This window comes from Anolis carolinensis, unplaced genomic scaffold, assembly GCF_035594765.1.
Source record: "Anolis carolinensis isolate JA03-04 unplaced genomic scaffold, rAnoCar3.1.pri scaffold_13, whole genome shotgun sequence".
Lineage (NCBI taxonomy): Eukaryota > Metazoa > Chordata > Lepidosauria > Squamata > Dactyloidae > Anolis > Anolis carolinensis.
In genome coordinates, this window is record NW_026943824.1 from 17022255 (window position 1) to 17038631 (window position 16377).

At 41.1% G+C, this 16377-nt stretch overlaps 1 protein-coding gene across 2 annotated transcripts in view; it reads left to right on the top strand.

Annotated features, from left to right (window-relative positions):
• Positions 1-560: 560 nt before the first annotated feature.
• rhbdl1 (rhomboid like 1) overlaps positions 561-16377 on the top strand; it is a 37828-nt gene continuing 22011 nt past the window's right edge. The window contains exons 1-2 of one of the 2 annotated variants that reach the window (XM_062964352.1): positions 561-744; positions 7456-7623. In XM_062964352.1, coding sequence (XP_062820422.1) covers positions 706-744; positions 7456-7623 — 207 coding nt within the window. In that variant the 5' untranslated portion in view covers positions 561-705. The remainder of the gene's footprint in view (positions 745-7455; positions 7624-16377) is intronic. The other variant, XM_062964353.1, reaches the window with a different exon arrangement.

Consider the following 16377-nt stretch of genomic DNA (forward strand, 5'->3'; position numbering starts at 1 on the left):
AAACTTGCACCAGATGCAAAATGTAGACAAATTGCATAGATTAAAAACCCATATACATACAAGTTATAAACTTGCACCAGATGCAAAATATATACAATTAATTGCATAGATTAAAAATCAATATATATACATGTTGTAAACTTGCACCAGATGCAAAACATAGACAATTGCATAGATTAAAAATTAATATACATACATGTTGTAAACTTGCACCAGATGCAAAATATATACAATTGCATAGATTAAAAACTCATATACATACATGTTAAAAATATTGACAAACAATTGCATAGATTTAACAAAACCTATCTATCTAGGAATTGTGGGAGTTGAAGTCCAAAATACCTGGAGGGCCCAAATTTGCCTAGGCCTGATCTCTATATTTATCCAGTTGTCCTTTTGCTCTGTGAGATGCACATCTGAGCAGGCTGGGAGGCCATAAAAGCAAACTACAACTCCCAGTCCCTTGCTAAGAGCAAGATCTGCTGGGCTGCTCTTTTGCTCCTGCGCCAGCAGCCCCAACCGTTAGGCCCCGCCCTTTTCCCCGCGCTGCTGCTCCCATTGGCCGGCGGATGTGTCGCTCATCTCTGCCTCCTTTTCCTTGCTAGTTGCTGCTGCTGATGCTCTTCTTTCCCTGCTGAGCCTCCAAAAGGAAGGAAGGAAGGAAAAAAGGAAAGGCAAGGAGGTCTCTCCTGCTGCAGGTCTATGGAGAGGAGCTCCTTGCTGCAGCTCATCCAGGAGCAGGTAAGCCTTGCAATGAGCATCACCCCTTTGGCATCCCTCTTGACACGTGTCAGGGCATTTTGCACGTGTGCATGCACTGCATAGGGGGTCGCACATAGGAGAAAGCTTTCCCCACCTTGGAAAGGCATGGATGGGGAGCAAGAGCAGAGGGTGGTGGATTAGACAGCAATGCAAGACCTGGGTGGAGATACAGATAATATATATATCTATCTATCTATATATATAAAAGAGTAATGGCATCAGGGCAGCGAACAAAACTACAGGGCCCCCAACCTCGGAATTTGACAACACAACCCATCATTCACGGCTCTAGGTTGATACAACAAAAAGCAAAGAAAAATAAAGTCCTAATTAGAGGGAGAGAAATAATTGTTTTTATCCAATTGCTGCCACTTAGATGGCTAAGCGCCGCCCACTTGGTCTCCTAGCAACCCACTCAGCCCAGTGTTAATAAAAGAATAAAAAATAAAACAAATACAAATAATACAATAAAAAATAATAAAAAACACTAAAAAAATAATACAATAAAATACTATAACAAAATAACTAAAAATAATACAACAAAATAATAAAATATAATAAATAAAAAAATGTTACAATAAAATTAATTTAAAAAATACAAATAACATCAAATAAAAATTCCACAACAACTTTTAACCAATACCACCACCTCTTTGCCACAGCAACGCCTGGCCAGGCACAGCTAGTCTATATATATAAAAGAGTAATGGCATCAGGGCAGCGGACAAAACAACAAAACTACAGGCCCCCCAACCTCGAAATTTGACAACACAACCCATCATCCACGGCTCTAGGTTGATACAACAAAAAGGAAAGAAAAATAAAGTCCTAATTAGAGGGAGAGGAATAATTGTTTTTATCAAATTGCTGCCAGTTACAAGGCTAAGTTCCACCCACTTGGTCTCCTAGCAACCCACTCAGCCCAGGGACAGGCACAAGAGTTTGGAGAGACCCCTAAGGTCCTTTCTACTATGCAGCAGGACACAATCCAAGCATTCACAACACATGCACAACGTATAAATACTATACAATACTACATAGGGACATAGACCCCCCTCTATCCTCACCACTTTCACAGTACACAAACAACCAAATGCATACTCAACATAAAGACAACCATACAAGAGACATTCAATACCACCACTACCTCAACAATTTCTCACCAACACCACCAGACAATGCCACAGCAACGCGTGGCCGGGCACAGCTAGTATATATATATGTGTGTGTGTGTGTGTGTGTGTGTATATAAAACATAAGACAATTGCATAGATTGAAAACCCATATACATACATGTTATAAACTTGCACCAACAGATGCAAAATATAGACAAACATTTGCATAGATTAAAAACAAATATACATACATGTTATACACTTGCACCAAACAGATGCAAAATATACATACACACACACACACACATACATACTAGCTGTGCCCGGCCACGCGTTGCTGTGGCGTTGTCTGGTGTTGTTGGTGAGAAATTGTTGAGGTAGTGGTGGTATTGAATGTCTTGTATGGTTGTCTTTATGTTGAGTATGCATTTGGTTGTTTGTGTACTGTGAAAGTGGTGAGGATAGAGGGGGGTCTATGTCCCTATGTAGTATTGTATAGTATTTATACGTTGTGCATGTGTTGTGAATGCTTGGATTGTGTCCTGCTGCATAGTAGAAAGGACCTTAGGGGTCTCTCCAAACTCTTGTGCCTGTCCCCTGGGCTGAGTGGGTTGCTAGGAGACCAAGTGGGCGGAACTTAGCCTTGTAACTGGCAGCAACTGGATAAAAACAATTATTCCTCTCCCTCTAATTAGGACTTTATTTTTCTTTTCTTTTTGTTGTATCAACCTAGAGGCATGGATGGTGGGTTGTGTTGTCAAATTTCGAGGTTGGGGGACCTGTAGTTTTGTTGTTTTGTCCACTGCCCTGATGCCATCACTCTTTTATGTATATAGATAGACTAGCTGTGCCCGGCCACGCGTTGCTGTGGCTAGGACTTAATTTTACTTTTCTTTTTGTTGTATGAACGTAGAGGCGTAGATGAGAGGTTGTGCTGTCAATTTTCAAGGTTGTGGGGCATTTAGTTTAGTTGTTTTGTCCGGTGCCGTGATGCCATTACCCTTTTATATATACAGTAGAGTCTCACTTATCCAACATAAACAGGCCGGCAGAATGTTGGATAAGCGAATATGTTGGATAATAAGGAGGGATTAAGGAAAAGCCTATTAAACATCAAATTAGGTTATGATTTTACAAATGAAGCACCAAAACATCATGTTAGACAACAAATTTGGCAGAAAAAATAGTTCAATACGCAGTAATGCTATGTAGTAATTACTGTATTTACAAATTTATCACCAAAATATCACGATATATTGAAAACATTGACTACAAAAATGCGTTGGATAATCCAGAATGTTGGATAAGAGAGGCTTGGATAAGTGAGACTCTACTGTACATACATACATACATATACATACATACATGCACTAGATGTGCCCAGCCACGCATTGCTGTGGCTTATGGGAATCCTTTGTTGGCCAGGTGGAATAGCAGTGAATAGCCTTGCAGCCTCAAAGCCTGGCTGTTTCCTCCTTAAGGGAATCCTTTGCTGGCCAGGTGGAATAGCAATGAATAGCCTTCCAGCCTCAAAGCCTGGCTGTTTTCTCCTTATGGGAATCCTATGTCGGCCAGGTGGAATAGCAGTGAATAGCCTTGTAGCCTCAAAGCCTGGCTGTTTCCTCCTTATGGGAATCTTTTGTCAGCCAGGTGGAATAGCAGTGAATAGCCTTGCAGCCTCAAAGCCTGGCTGTTCCCTCCTTATGGGAATCTTTTGTCAGCCAGGTGGAATAGCAGTGAATAGCCTTGCAGCCTCAAAGCCTGGCTGTTTCCTCCTTAAGGGAATCCTTTGCTGGCCAGGTGGAATAGCAATGAATAGCCTTCCAGCCTCAAAGCCTGGCTGTTTTCTCCTTATGGGAATCCTATGTCGTCCAGGTGGAATAGCAGTGAATAGCCTTGCAGCCTCAAAGCCTGGCTGTTTCCTCCGTATGGGAATCTTTTGGCAGCCAGGTGGAATAGCAGTGAATAGCCTTGCAGCCTCAAAGCCTGGCTGTTTCCTCCTTATGGGAATCTTTTGTCAGCCAGGTGGAATAGCAGTGAGTAGCCTTGCAGCCTCAAAGCCTGGCTGTTTCCTTCTTATGGGAATCCTTGTTTGCTGAGCTGGAATACCCTTCTGACCGGCAGCCAGGGGGGAAAAAGGCTCTTCCTCATCCTCTAATTTGGACTTTATTTTTCTAGGGTTTTTTTGCGGCCAAATTTGGTGTGATTTGGTTCTGTGGTTTTGTTGTTTACTCAGTCCTACAAACGTACATGACATTTTTATGTATATAGATGTGTGTGTGTGTTGATATATTTGGCAAGGCACACAACCCCAAAAGCAGATCTGAGACCAGAGATATATATATATATATATATATATATATATATATATATATATATATATACACACACACACACACACACACACACAGTAGAGTCTCACTTATCCAAGCCTCGCTTATCCAAGGTTCTGGATAATCCAAGCCATTTTTGTAGTCAATGTTTTCAATATATCGTGATATTTTGGTGCTAAATTCGTAAATACAGTAATTACAACATAACATTATTGCATATTGAACTACTTTTTCTGTCAAATTTGCTGTATAACATGATGTTTTGGTGCTTAATTTGTAAAATCATAACCTAATTTGATGTTTAATAGGCTTTTCCTTAATCTCTCCTTATTATCCAAGATATTCGCTTATCCAAGCTTCTGCCGGCCCGTTTAGCTTGGATAAGTGAGACTCTACTGTATACACACACACACACACACAATATTATTATTTATTATTATAGATAACTTGCACCAAACGCAGATGCAAAATACATAAAAGCAGTTACATAGGTCTTTCGTGCACACACATACAATATTATTATTAAATATTATTATTATTTATTACATACAGTAGAGTCTCACTTATCCAACACTCGCTTATCCAACGTTCTGGATTATCCAACGCATTTTTGTAGTCAATGTTTTCAATATATCGTGATATTTTGGTGCTGAATTCGTAAATACAGTAATTACTACATAGCATTACTGCGTATTGAACTACTTTTTCTGCCAAATTTGTTGTATAACATGATGTTTTTGTGCTTCATTTGTAAAATCATAACCTAATTTGATGTTTAATAGGCTTTTCCTTAATGCCTCCTTATTATCCAACATATTCGCTTATCCAACATTCTGCTGGCCCGTTTATGTTGGATAAGTGAGACTCTACTGTAGGTCTTTTGCACCCACACACACTATATTATTATTTTTTATTATAGATAACTTGTACCAAACACAGATGCAAAATACATACAAGCAGTTACATAGGACTTTTGCACTCACACACACAATATTATTTATTATTATTATTATTATTACATGTATTATTTTACTCTATTATTATTAAAAGGATACATTGAAGAAGATGAGAAGAATGATTGGATCAGAGTTGGACAGTCTTATCTTAAATTTGAGCTTTATGTAAACATTCAAAAACATTTAACTTACTGATGCCTCAATTAATGTAATTGTATTGGTATCTATTTTTATTTCTGAAATTTCCCACTTTTGGCTTATACTGGAGTCAGTGTTTTCCCAGTTTTTTTTGTGGCAAAATTAGGTGCCTCGGCTTATATTTGGGTTGGCTTATACTCGAGTATATACAGTATCTGCTTTGAACCAGATCATGATTTGATCAGAGTTGGGCAGTCTTATCTTAAATTAGAGTTTTATGTAAATATTCAAAACATTTAACCTACTGATGCCTCAATTAATGTAATTTTATTGGTATCTGTTTTTATTTCTGGAATTTACCACCCTCGGCTTATACTGGAGTCAATGTTTTCCCAGTTTTTTTGTAGTAAAATTAGGTGCCTCCGCTTATATTCGGGTCGGCTTATACTTGAGTATATACGGTATATCCATTTGGCAAATTAATATCTGGAGACCACCTTTTGAAAACCACCAGTCAAGAAAAGCATGACCTTGCTAGAAGTCAATTCCTTGAACAAGTGATATTCATAAACATTCATGTAATGGCACCCAGGGAACTCAGCTGTTAAACTGAAGAACCATGTTTTTATTTCTGAAATTTCCCACCCTCGGCTTATACTGGAGTCAATGTTTTCCCAGGTTTTTTTGTGGTAAAATTAGGTGCCTCGGCTTATATTCGGGTCAGCTTATACTCGAGTATATGCGGTAAATAAAGTTTTATTATTATATCATTATAGATTTCAAGCTGCATTATATGTCAGTGTAGATGGGGCTTCAGTCACTGGACAAACCACAGCCTCGGAGGAAGGGAAAGGGAACAAATCTGGCCCCGAAAATCCAGAGTTCGAAATGACTTGAAGGCAGACGTCAACAAGAGTCGCTGAGCTAGATTGGCGTTTGCTTTGGATGAGATCGGCCTTGGGTCCGATCCAGCTTTGGGTCTCGTTTTATGTCCTTAAGTGCTGGAGCCATCCTATTAATAATAAATAGCGCTGCAGGGTTGTAAGGAAATGCATCGTAAAAGTCTGGTTGGGGAAGGTTCCCAGTGCCATTCGGAGCCATTAGAGACTCTAATGGATTGGAAACCGGGGCCGCGAGACAATGCGCGGTCCGGATGACTCACGCGGGACCCTCTGTGTCGGGTTCTCTTCTCCCAGTTGTGCTGTGGGTCAATCTTCCACCAGAAAAAGCACCAAGACACACGCTGGTAGATTCCAACAGGTTTTATTGTACAGAATACCAGAACCTTCTCTTTGGCCCATTTATATAGGGGCTCTCACATACCAGAGGGTCATTGAGGTTTTATGGATTGTTAGGTTCTCTTCTCCCAGTTGTGCTGTGGGTCAGTCCTTCACCAGAAAAAGCACCAAGACACACGCTGGTAGATTCCAACAGGTTTTATTGTACAGAATACCAGAACCTTCTCTTTGGCCCATTGATATAGGGGCTCTCACATACCAGGGGATAATTGAGGTTTTATGGCTGGCCCGTTTTATGGCTGGCATCTGTTCTTTGTCAGCGCTTGCTCTGTGTCTGGAGATGTCCAAGATCGGAGATCATGACATCATGCAAATGTGAGTAGATTAATAGGTACTGCTGTGGCGGCAAGGTAACATTGGCGCTCCATGCAGTCATGCCTGTGGCCACATGACCTTGGAGGTGTCTGTGGACATGTGTTAGGATCTCTTCTCCCAGTTGTGCTGTGGGTCAGTCCTTCACCAGGAAAAGCACCAAGACACACGCTGGTAGATTCCAACAGGTTTTATTGTACAGAATACCAGAAGTTTCTCTTTGGCCCATTTATATAGGGGCTCTCACATACCAGAGGGCAATTGAGGTTTTATGGATTGTTAGGTTCTCGTCTCCCAGTTGTGCTGTGGGTCAGTCTTCCACCAGAAAAAGCACCAAGACAACACGCTGGTAGATTCCAACAGGTTTTATTGCACAGAACACCAGAATCTTCTCTTTGGCCCATTTATATAGGGGCTCTCACATACCAGAGGGTCATTGAGGTTTTATGGCTGACCTCCAAGTTCATGTGGCCACATTTTTGAACTGCTAGGTTGGCTTGCTGTGCTGGCTCTGACCCCTTTCGCCCTTCTTTGGCAGCTCGACCCCGACAACACGGGCTTCATTGGCGTGGAGACCTTTGCCAGCCTGGTGCACAGCCATGAACTGGCCCTGGACCCGGCCAAGCTGGAGATGCTGGTGGCGCTGGCCCAGAGCAACGACGAGGGACAGATCTGCTACCAGGAGCTGGTAGACCTGGTCAGTGGCGTGAGTACCAGCCGCCGCTCCGTGGCCCCCACACCACACCGCACCACACCTCCGGCAGCTTTTGCTAGGGCCGGGAAGGTCCCAGTAATGTCTAGCTTGGTTGCTGTGAGTTTTCTGGACTGTCCGGTCATGTTCCAGAAGCATTCTCTCCTGACGTTTCTCCCACATCTATGGCAGGCACCCTCAGAGGCTGTAAGGTCTGTTGGAAAATAGGCAAGTGGTGTTTATACGTGGGTTATCCAGAAAGTAGATTACATTTTGGAATTAAATATGAACAAAGTATAGGAGAAAAACATTTACCATAAGCAGTTGAAAGCCAGACCCAAATACCACTTCTCAACATAGCCGCCATTCAAATCTAGGCACTTACCATAGCGATGAATAAATTTGGCAACTCCTTCCCCTCAAAACTTTGCCGCTTGCATCCTCAAAAAGTATAGGAGAAGACATTTACCATATTATATAGTTGAAAGCCACACCCAAATACCACTTCTCAACATAGTCGCCATTCAAATCTAGGCACTTATCATAGCGATGAACGAGCTTTGCAACTCCTTCCCCACCAAATTCTGCCGCTTGCGTCCTCAACCAGCCGGTCACCCTTTCCTGCAGCTGCGCATTGTCGCCAAAACACTGCGTTGAGGACGCAAGCAGCAGAGTTTGGTGGGGAAGGAGTTTCCAAGCTCATTCATCGCTATGATAAGTGCCTAGATTTGAATGGCGACTATGCTAGGCATTTATCATAGCGATGAATGAGCTTGGCAACTCCTTCCCCACAAAACGCTGCCGCTTGCGTCCTCAACCAGCCGGCCACCCCTTTCCGCAGCTGCGCATTGTCACCAAAAAGCTGCATTGAGGACGCAAGCGGCAGAGTTTAGTGGGGAAGGAGTTTCCAAGCTCATTCATCGCTATGATAAGTGCCTAGATTTGAATGGCGACTATGCTAGGCACTGATCATAGCGATGAATTAGCTTGGCAACTCCTTCCCCACAAAACTCTGCCGCTTGCATCCTCAATGCAGCGTTTTGGTGGGCGGCGTCATGCAAATTCCACACCAATGGAGCGAGTAAAAAATACTGAGATGTCTGTGGTGGAGGAAACGCATAACATAAAAGCTAGGATGTTCAGTTGCTGATCCATTCTGCTCTGTTTGCTGTGTGTCATAGAATAGGAAAGGGTTATGGGAGAGGCAGTGGGAGGGGTCATGCAAATTCCACACCAACAGAGAGTGAGAAAGACCAGGATGTTTGTGGTGGAGGAAATAATAAAATAAAATCTAGGATGTTCAGTTGCTGATCCATTCTGCTCTGTTTGCTGTGTGCCATAGAATAGGAAAGGGTTATGGGAGAGGCAGTGGGAGGGGTCATGCAAATTCCACACCAACAGAGAGTGAGAAACACTGGGATGTCTGTGTTGGAGGGAACACATAAAATAAAATCTAGGATGTTCAGTTGCTGATCAGTTCTGCTCTGTTTGCTGTGTGCCATAGAATAGGAAAGGGTTATGGGAGAGGCAGTGGGCGGCGTCATGCAAATTCCACACCAATGGAGAGAGTCAGAAACACCGGGATGTCTATGGTGGAGGAAACACATAACATAAAATCTAGGATGTTCAGTTGTTTTATCCATTCTGCTCTGTTTGCTGTGTGTCATAGAAAAGAGTAAGAAAGGGTTATGGGAGAGGAAGTGGGTGGGGTCATGCAAATTCCACACCAACAGAGTGAGAAACTGGAATGTCTGTGGTGGAGGAAACATAAAATAAAATCTAGGATGTTCAGTTGCTGATCCATTTTGCTCTGTTTGCTGTGTGCCATAGAAAAGAATAGGAAAGGGTTATGGGAGAGGCAGTGGGCGAGATCATGCAAATTCCATACCAATGGAGAGAGTAAGAAACACCGAGATGTCTGTGGTGGATGAAAATAATAAAATAAAATCTAGGATGTTCAGTTGCTGATCAGTTCTGCTCTGTTTGCTGTGTGCCATAGAATAGGAAAGGGTTATGGGAGAGGCAGTGGGCGGCGTCATGCAAATTCCACACCAATGGAGAGAGTCAGAAACACTGGGATGTCTGTGGTGGAGGAAATAATAAAATAAAATCTAGGATGTTCAGTTGCTGACTCATTCTGCTCTGTTTGCCGTGTGCCATAAAAAAGAATAGGAAAGGGTTAAGGGAGAGGCAGAGGTCATGCAAATTCCACACCAATGGAGAGAGTCAGAAACACTGGGAAACACATAAAATAAAATCTAGGATGTTCAGTTGCTGATCCATTCTGCTCTGTTTGCTGTGTGCCATAGAAAAGAATAGGAAAGGGTTAAGGGAGAGGCAGAGGTCATGCAAATTCCACACCAATGGAGAGAGTAAGAAACACTGAGATGTCTGTGGTGGAGGAAATAATAAAATAAAATCTAGGATGTTCAGTTGCTGATCCATTCTGCTCTGTTTGCTGTGTGCCATAGAAAAGAATAGGAAAGGGTTATGGGAGAGGCAGTGGGCGAGATCATGCAAATTCCATACCAATGGAGAGAGTAAGAAACACTGAGATGTCTGTGGTGGATGAAAATAATAAAATAAAATCTAGGATGTTCAGTTGCTGATCAGTTCTGCTCTGTTTGCTGTGTGCCATAGAATAGGAAAGGGTTATGGGAGAGGCAGTGGGCGGCGTCATGCAAATTCCACACCAATGGAGAGAGTCAGAAACACTGGGATGTCTGTGGTGGAGGAAATAATAAAATAAAATCTAGGATGTTCAGTTGCTGACCCATTCTGCTCTGTTTGCCGTGTGCCATAAAAAAGAATAGGAAAGGGTTAAGGGAGAGGCAGAGGTCATGCAAATTCCACACCAATGGAGAGAGTCAGAAACACTGGGAAACACATAAAATAAAATCTAGGATGTTCAGTTGCTGACCCATTCTGCTCTGTTTGCTGTGTGCCATAGAAAAGAATAGGAAAGGGTTAAGGGAGAGGCAGAGGTCATGCAAATTCCACACCAATGGAGAGAGTAAGAAACACTGAGATGTCTGTGGTGGAGGAAATAATAAAATCTAGGATGTTCAGTTGCTGATCCATTCTGCTCTGTTTGCTGTGTGCCATAGAAAAGAATAGGAAAGGGTTAAGGGAGAGGCAGAGGTCATGCAAATTCCACACCAATGGAGAGAGTAAGAAACACCGATATATCTGTGGTGGAGGAAATAATAAAATAAAATCTAGGATGTTCAGTTTCTGATCAGTTCTGCTCTGTTTGCCGTAGAATAGGAAAGGGTTATGGGAGAGGCAGTGGGCGGGGTCATGCAAATTCCGCACCAACGGAGAGAGTAAGAAACACTGGGAAACACATACAAGATAGGATTGAATTGTTCCCGTATGAGGGCAGTCTTGTGTATGTGGAGGACAGATAAATTATAGATGATATTCTTTATTTCCTGCTTTTTCCTGTCATAAAAGAGACTTACAAGGTTTAGATAAAAATAAAAGTCTGGACACCCCTGATTTAAGGGATCGTTTTCCTGCCTTTTCCGTCTTCCTTTTTCCGAAGCTCTAGTTTGCAAAAGCACGAAACCTCTCCCAGCAATTCTGCGAGGAATACTTAATGCTCAATAATGTCTCCCTAATTGGCTCAAGTTATGTGCCGACAGCAGCGGCCCGGGCAGGAGGCGGCACGGGCACCGCGCATGTGTACTTTGCAAGCCCATTCGCCCAAACCAGTGTTAAATGTTTTCGAATATTTACATAAAGCTCTAAGATAAGACTCTCCGACTCCGATCAAATCCTTATTCTCATCTTCTTCAATGTAAATGTGCTTATGCATCCTTTTAATAATAATAAAGTAAAATAATAACATGTAATAATAATAATAAGGAAAATAATACAAGTAATAATAAATAGAGTAAAATAATAAATGTATTAATAATAATAATAATAATAAAATAGAGTAAAATAAATGTAATAGTAGCGACAATAATAAAGAAAAATAATAAATGTAATACAGTAGAGTCTCGCTTATCCAACGTAAACGGGCCGGCAGAACGTTGGATAAGGCAATATGTTGGATAATAAGGAGGGATTAAGGAAAAGCCTATTAAACATCAAATTAGGTTATGATTTTACAAATTAAGCACCAAAACATCATGTTATAAAACAAATTTGACAGAAAAAGTAGTTCAATACACATTAATGCTATGTAGTAATTACTGTATTTATTAATTTAGCACCAAAATATCACCATGTATTGAAAACATTGACTACAAAAATGCGTTGGATAATCCAGAATGTTGGATAAGTGAGACTCTACTGTAATACCAATAATATTAGAGAAAAATAATAAATGTACCATATATTCTAGAGTATAAGCTGACCCAAATATAAGCCACCCAGGACCCTCACCCGAGTATGAGCCGAGGGGGGCTTTTTCAGTCGTAAAAAAGGGATGGAAAACTAGGCTTATACTCGAGTATATACAGTATTTTAATGCTTAGACCATAAGTCTTTTGCATACCGAATAAACAATAAATACCTAAAAATCAGATTATTATTAAAAACAATGAGACACCATTAAAAGGCTACATAAACCATTAAAAATGTGTCACAAACCAATGGCGAGATGCATCCTTACAATACTATTTATTTATTACTAGCTGTTCCCGGCCACGCGTTGCTGTGGCGTAGTCTTAAGTGGGTTTTTTTTTTTTTTGGTGGCATTCAATGTGGCCTAGAAAGGATTCCCCTAGGTATGAAGCAGCCAGGCTTTGAAGCTGCAAGGCTATTCATTGGTATTCAAGCTGGCCAACAACAGAGTCCCCTAGGTATGAAGCAGCCAGGCTTTGAAGCTGCAAGGCTATTCATTGGTATTCAAGCTGGCCAACAACAGAGTCCCCTAGGTATGAAGCAGCCAGGCTTTGAAGCTGCAAGACTATTCATTGGTATTCAAGCTGGCCAACAACAGTCCCCTAGGTACGAAGCAGCCAGGCTTTGAAGCTGCAAGGCTATTCATTGGTATTCAAGCTGGCCAACAACAGAGTCCCCTAGGTATGAAGCAGCCAGGCTTTGAAGCTGCAAGGCTATTCATTGGTATTCAAGCTGGCCAACAACAGAGTCCCCTAGGTATGAAGCAGCCAGGCTTTGAAGCTGCAAGGCTATTCATTGGTATTCAAGCTGGCCAACAACAGAGTCCCCTAGGTATGAAGCAGCCAGGCTTTGAAGCTGCAAGGCTATTCATTGGTATTCAAGCTGGCCAACAACAGAGTCCCCTAGGTATGAAGCAGCCAGGCTTTGAAGCTGCAAGGCTATTCAGTGATATTCAAGTTGGCCAACAATGGAGTCCCCTAGGTATGAAGCAGCCAGGCTTTGAAGCTGCAAGGCTATTCAATGGTATTCAAGTTGGGTAACAATAGAATCCCCTAGGTTACTTTGGGGTTACTATTGGATTCAAGCTTTGCATTTTGGGGTTACTTTTGAGTGCAAGCTTTGCATTTTGGAGTTACTTTTGAGTGCAAGCTTTGCATTTTGGAGTTACTTTTGGACTCAAGCTTTGCATTTTTGGGTTACTTTGGGTGCAAAATTTACATTTTGAGGTTCCTTCTGGATGCAAGCTTTGCATTTTGGAGTTACTTTTGGATCCAAGTTTTGCATTTTGGGATTTCTTTGGGTGCAAGCTTTGCATTTTGGGATTTCTTTTGGATTCAAGCTTTGCATTTTGGAGTTACTTTTGGATCCAAGTTTTGCATTTTGGAGTTACTTTTGGATCCAAGTTTTGCATTTTGGGATTTCTTTGGGTGCAAGCTTTGCATTTTGGGATTTCTTTTGGATTCAAGCTTTGCATTTTGGAGTTACTTTTGGATCCAAGTTTTGCATTTTGGAGTTACTTTTGGATCCAAGTTTTGCATTTTGGGATTTCTTTGGGTGCAAGCTTTGCATTTTCGGATTTCTTTTGGATTCAAGCTTTGCATTTTTTGGTTACTTTGGGTGCAAGATTTACATTTTGGGGTTCCTTCTGGATGCAAGCTTTGCATTTTGGGATTACTTTTGGTGCAAGCTTTGCATTTTGGAGTTACTTTTGGATCCAAGTTTTACATTTTGGAATTACTTTTGGATCCAAGCTTTGCATTTTGGGGTTCCTTCTGGATGCAACTTTGAATTTTGGGGTTACTTTTCGATCCAAGATTTGCATTTTCGGGTTACTTTGGGTGCAAGCTTTGCATTTTGGGGTTTCTTTTAGATTCAAGCTTTGCTTTCAGCCGCGGCAAGGAATGCATTTGGACATTTACAGCCTGTGCGCCAACTGTGCCCGTTGGTGGAGAAATCAGCTCTCGCCATTGATGGCACATGCCTTGGCTACATCCGGTCTGGATTATTGTAATATGTTTTTTGTGCCTTTGAAAATTTCTCAGAATCTCCAGTGATCCCAAAGGATTGCAACCAGATTGGTAACTGGGGCTACGGAACACACCATTCCAAAAAGCTCTGCTGGTTAGCAGTTTATTTCCCAGCACAATTTAGAGCGTTGATTTTTTTTTTCTTTAAAGAAAGACATTTATGCCTAATTCCAAAATGTAAAACTTGGATCCAAAAGTAACTCCAAAATGCAAAGCTTGCACCAAAAGTAATCCCAAAATGCAAAGCTTGCATCCAGAAGGAACCCCAAAATATAAATCTTGCACCCAAAGTAACCAAAAAATGCAAAGCTTGAATCCAAAAGAAATCCGAAAATGCAAAGCTTGCACCCAAAGTAATCCCAAAATGCAAAACTTGGATCCAAAAGTAACTCCAAAATGCAAAGCTTGCACCCAAAGAAATCTCAAACTTTTTCAGCCACAGAGCCCTTTTTGAAGCAAACATTTCTCATAGAACCCCAAGAAATGCTATAATATAATATAATATAATTATATATATATATAACTATATATATAAAAGAGTGATGGCATCACGGCAATTCACAAAACAACAAAAGTACAGGCCCCCCAACCTCAAAATTTGACAACACAACCCATCATCCACGCCTCAAGGTTGATACAACAAAAAGAAAAGAAAAATAAAGTCCTAATTAGAGGGAGAGGAATATTTTTTTTATCCAATTGCTGCCAGTTTAGAGGGCTAATCTCTGCCCACTTGGTTGCCTAGCAACCAAGGGACAGCCAGGTTTCAGTTAGGGGACAGGCAGATGTAGGCCTCACTTAGACTTCTTCCACAGATTATCTAATTTGCACTGGATTATATGGCAGTGTAGACTCAAGGCCCTTCCACACAGCTATATAACCCATTTATAATCTTATATTATCTGCTTTGCACTGGATTATCTTGACTCCACACTACCATATAATCCACTTCAGTGTGCATTTTATACAGCTGTGAAGAAGGAGCCTCATATAATCCAGTTCTAAGCAGATAATTTAAGATTATCAATATACAGTAGAGTCTCACTTATCCAACATAAACAGGCCGGCAGGATAAGTGAATATGTTGGATAATAAGAAGGGATTCAGGAAAAGCCAATTAAACATCAAATTAGGTAATCGTTATACAAATTAAGCACCAAAACATCATATTATACAACAAATTTGACAGAAAAAGTAGTTCCATGCGCAGTAATGCTATGTAGTATTTACAGTAGAGTCTCACTTATCCAACACTCGCTTATCCAACATTCTGGATTATCCAACACATTTTTGTAGTCAATGCTTTCAATATATCGTGATATTTTGGTGCTAAATTCATAAATACAGTAATTACTATATAGCATTACTGTGTACTGAACTACTTTCCTGACAAATTCGTTGCCTAACATGATGTTTTGGTGCTTAATTTGTAAAATCATAACTTAATTTGATGTTTAATAGGGTTATCCTTAATTCCTCATTATCCAACATATTCGCTTATCCAACGTTCTGCCGGCCCATTTATGTTGGATAAGTGAGACTCTACTGTACTGTATTTACAAATTTACCACTAAAATATCACAATGAATTTAAAACACTGACTACAAAAACATTGATTATGAAAAGGCAGACTGCGTTGGATAATCCAGAACATTGTATAAGCGAATGTTGGATAAGTGAGATTCTTCTTTAATATGAAATAATTACTGGGATAGAATAATGCAGAACAATATAATCTCTAAAACCAGGACAGTAAATAAACAGGGGAATTCCACACAGGAAACAATCGGGGCCAGCTAACACCTCCCAACAAAGTATTCCCATCATCAAAGTCTGGCAAATCCTGTTTTCTCAGGGCCACAGACAGTAGAAGCACATAAAATATCGCAAACAACACCACTCTGAAAACAAGGCAATTCCAGACAGGAAACAATCAGGGCCAGTTAACACCTCCCAACAAAAAATTCACTCAGGGAGGAAACAGCCAGGCTTTAAAGCTGCAAGGCCATTACATCCTAATCATTTTTCCTAATTGCAGCATTCATACTTGCCTCCAACAAACAAAAAAAACCAATCAGAAATATTGTATATTCACAACCTTTAGGAAATAATATCCCCTGATGGCGCAGCGTGTTAAAGCGCTGAGCTGCTGAACTTCTGGACCGAAAGGCCGCAGGTTTGAATTGGGGGAGCGGAGAGAGCCCCCACTGTTAGCCCCAGCTTCTGCCAACCCAGAAGTTCGGAAACATGCAAATGTGAGTGCATCAATAGGTACTGCTCCGGTGGGAAGGTAACGCCGCTCCATGCAGTCATCCCACATGACCTTGGAGGAGTCTACGGACAACACCGGCTCTTCGGCTTAGAAATGGAGACGAGCACCAACCCC